Below are 663 nucleotides of genomic sequence, written 5' to 3' on the forward strand. Positions count from 1 at the left end.
GGGGGGGGACGGGGACGGACGCAGTTTGCCAAACTCCGGCGCTCGGCTGGTCCCCGCTCACGACCGCTTTCCCTTCCTTCTCTCCTCTCCGCAGAGCACTCCCGCCCCGTCTCCCGGAGCCCGCCCCGGCAGAGCGCTCCCGAGGTGCCAGCAGCCGCCAGGATTTTTGTCTGTCTTGTTTGTGTGTTTGGTTGTTGGTTTGGTGGTTTTTTTTTTCGTTTTTATTTTTTTTCCCCTCGCTTTCATTTGGCTTTCTAGTCTGGGAATGGCAGGGGCAGCGGCGCCCGGAGAAGGAACAAGTGTGGGGAAAGGGAGAGGGAGCCGGAGCTAAATGACAGGATGCGGGCGACTTGAGGCACAGAGAGAAGCCAGCCTCCCTCTGCCCCCGGGACTGCCCTTGCGCACCGTGCTTTCTGCTCCTGACTCCGGCTGGAGGATTTAAGACCTAGGAAGAGTTGTGTGTGGAGGGCATCTTTATTTTTATTTTTATTTTTTCCTCCTTTCCCTGCTGTCGGAAGGGAAAATGGATTGGGGACTTCTCCTGCACTGTGCAGCCCTTACCTTCACCCTCGCCAGGGCTCTGCGAAGCGGTAAGTGTCACGGGGGACGTCGGGTCTCAGCCCGGGCAGGCAGCTGCGGGGCTGGGCTGCGGGGCTGCGGGAC

At 59.7% G+C, this 663-nt stretch overlaps 1 protein-coding gene across 1 annotated transcript in view; it reads left to right on the forward strand.

Moving 5' to 3' along the window:
• The first annotated feature begins 523 nt into the window (after positions 1–523).
• Positions 524–663, forward strand: part of NRP1 (neuropilin 1) — a 113174-nt gene continuing 113034 nt past the window's right edge. The window contains exon 1 of the mRNA XM_009895105.1: positions 524–590. Within this exon, the coding sequence (XP_009893407.1) occupies positions 524–590 (67 nt within the window). The remainder of the gene's footprint in view (positions 591–663) is intronic.

Source organism: Charadrius vociferus, unplaced genomic scaffold (assembly GCF_000708025.1).
Source record: "Charadrius vociferus isolate BGI_N301 unplaced genomic scaffold, ASM70802v2 scaffold61, whole genome shotgun sequence".
Classification (NCBI taxonomy): domain Eukaryota; kingdom Metazoa; phylum Chordata; class Aves; order Charadriiformes; family Charadriidae; genus Charadrius; species Charadrius vociferus.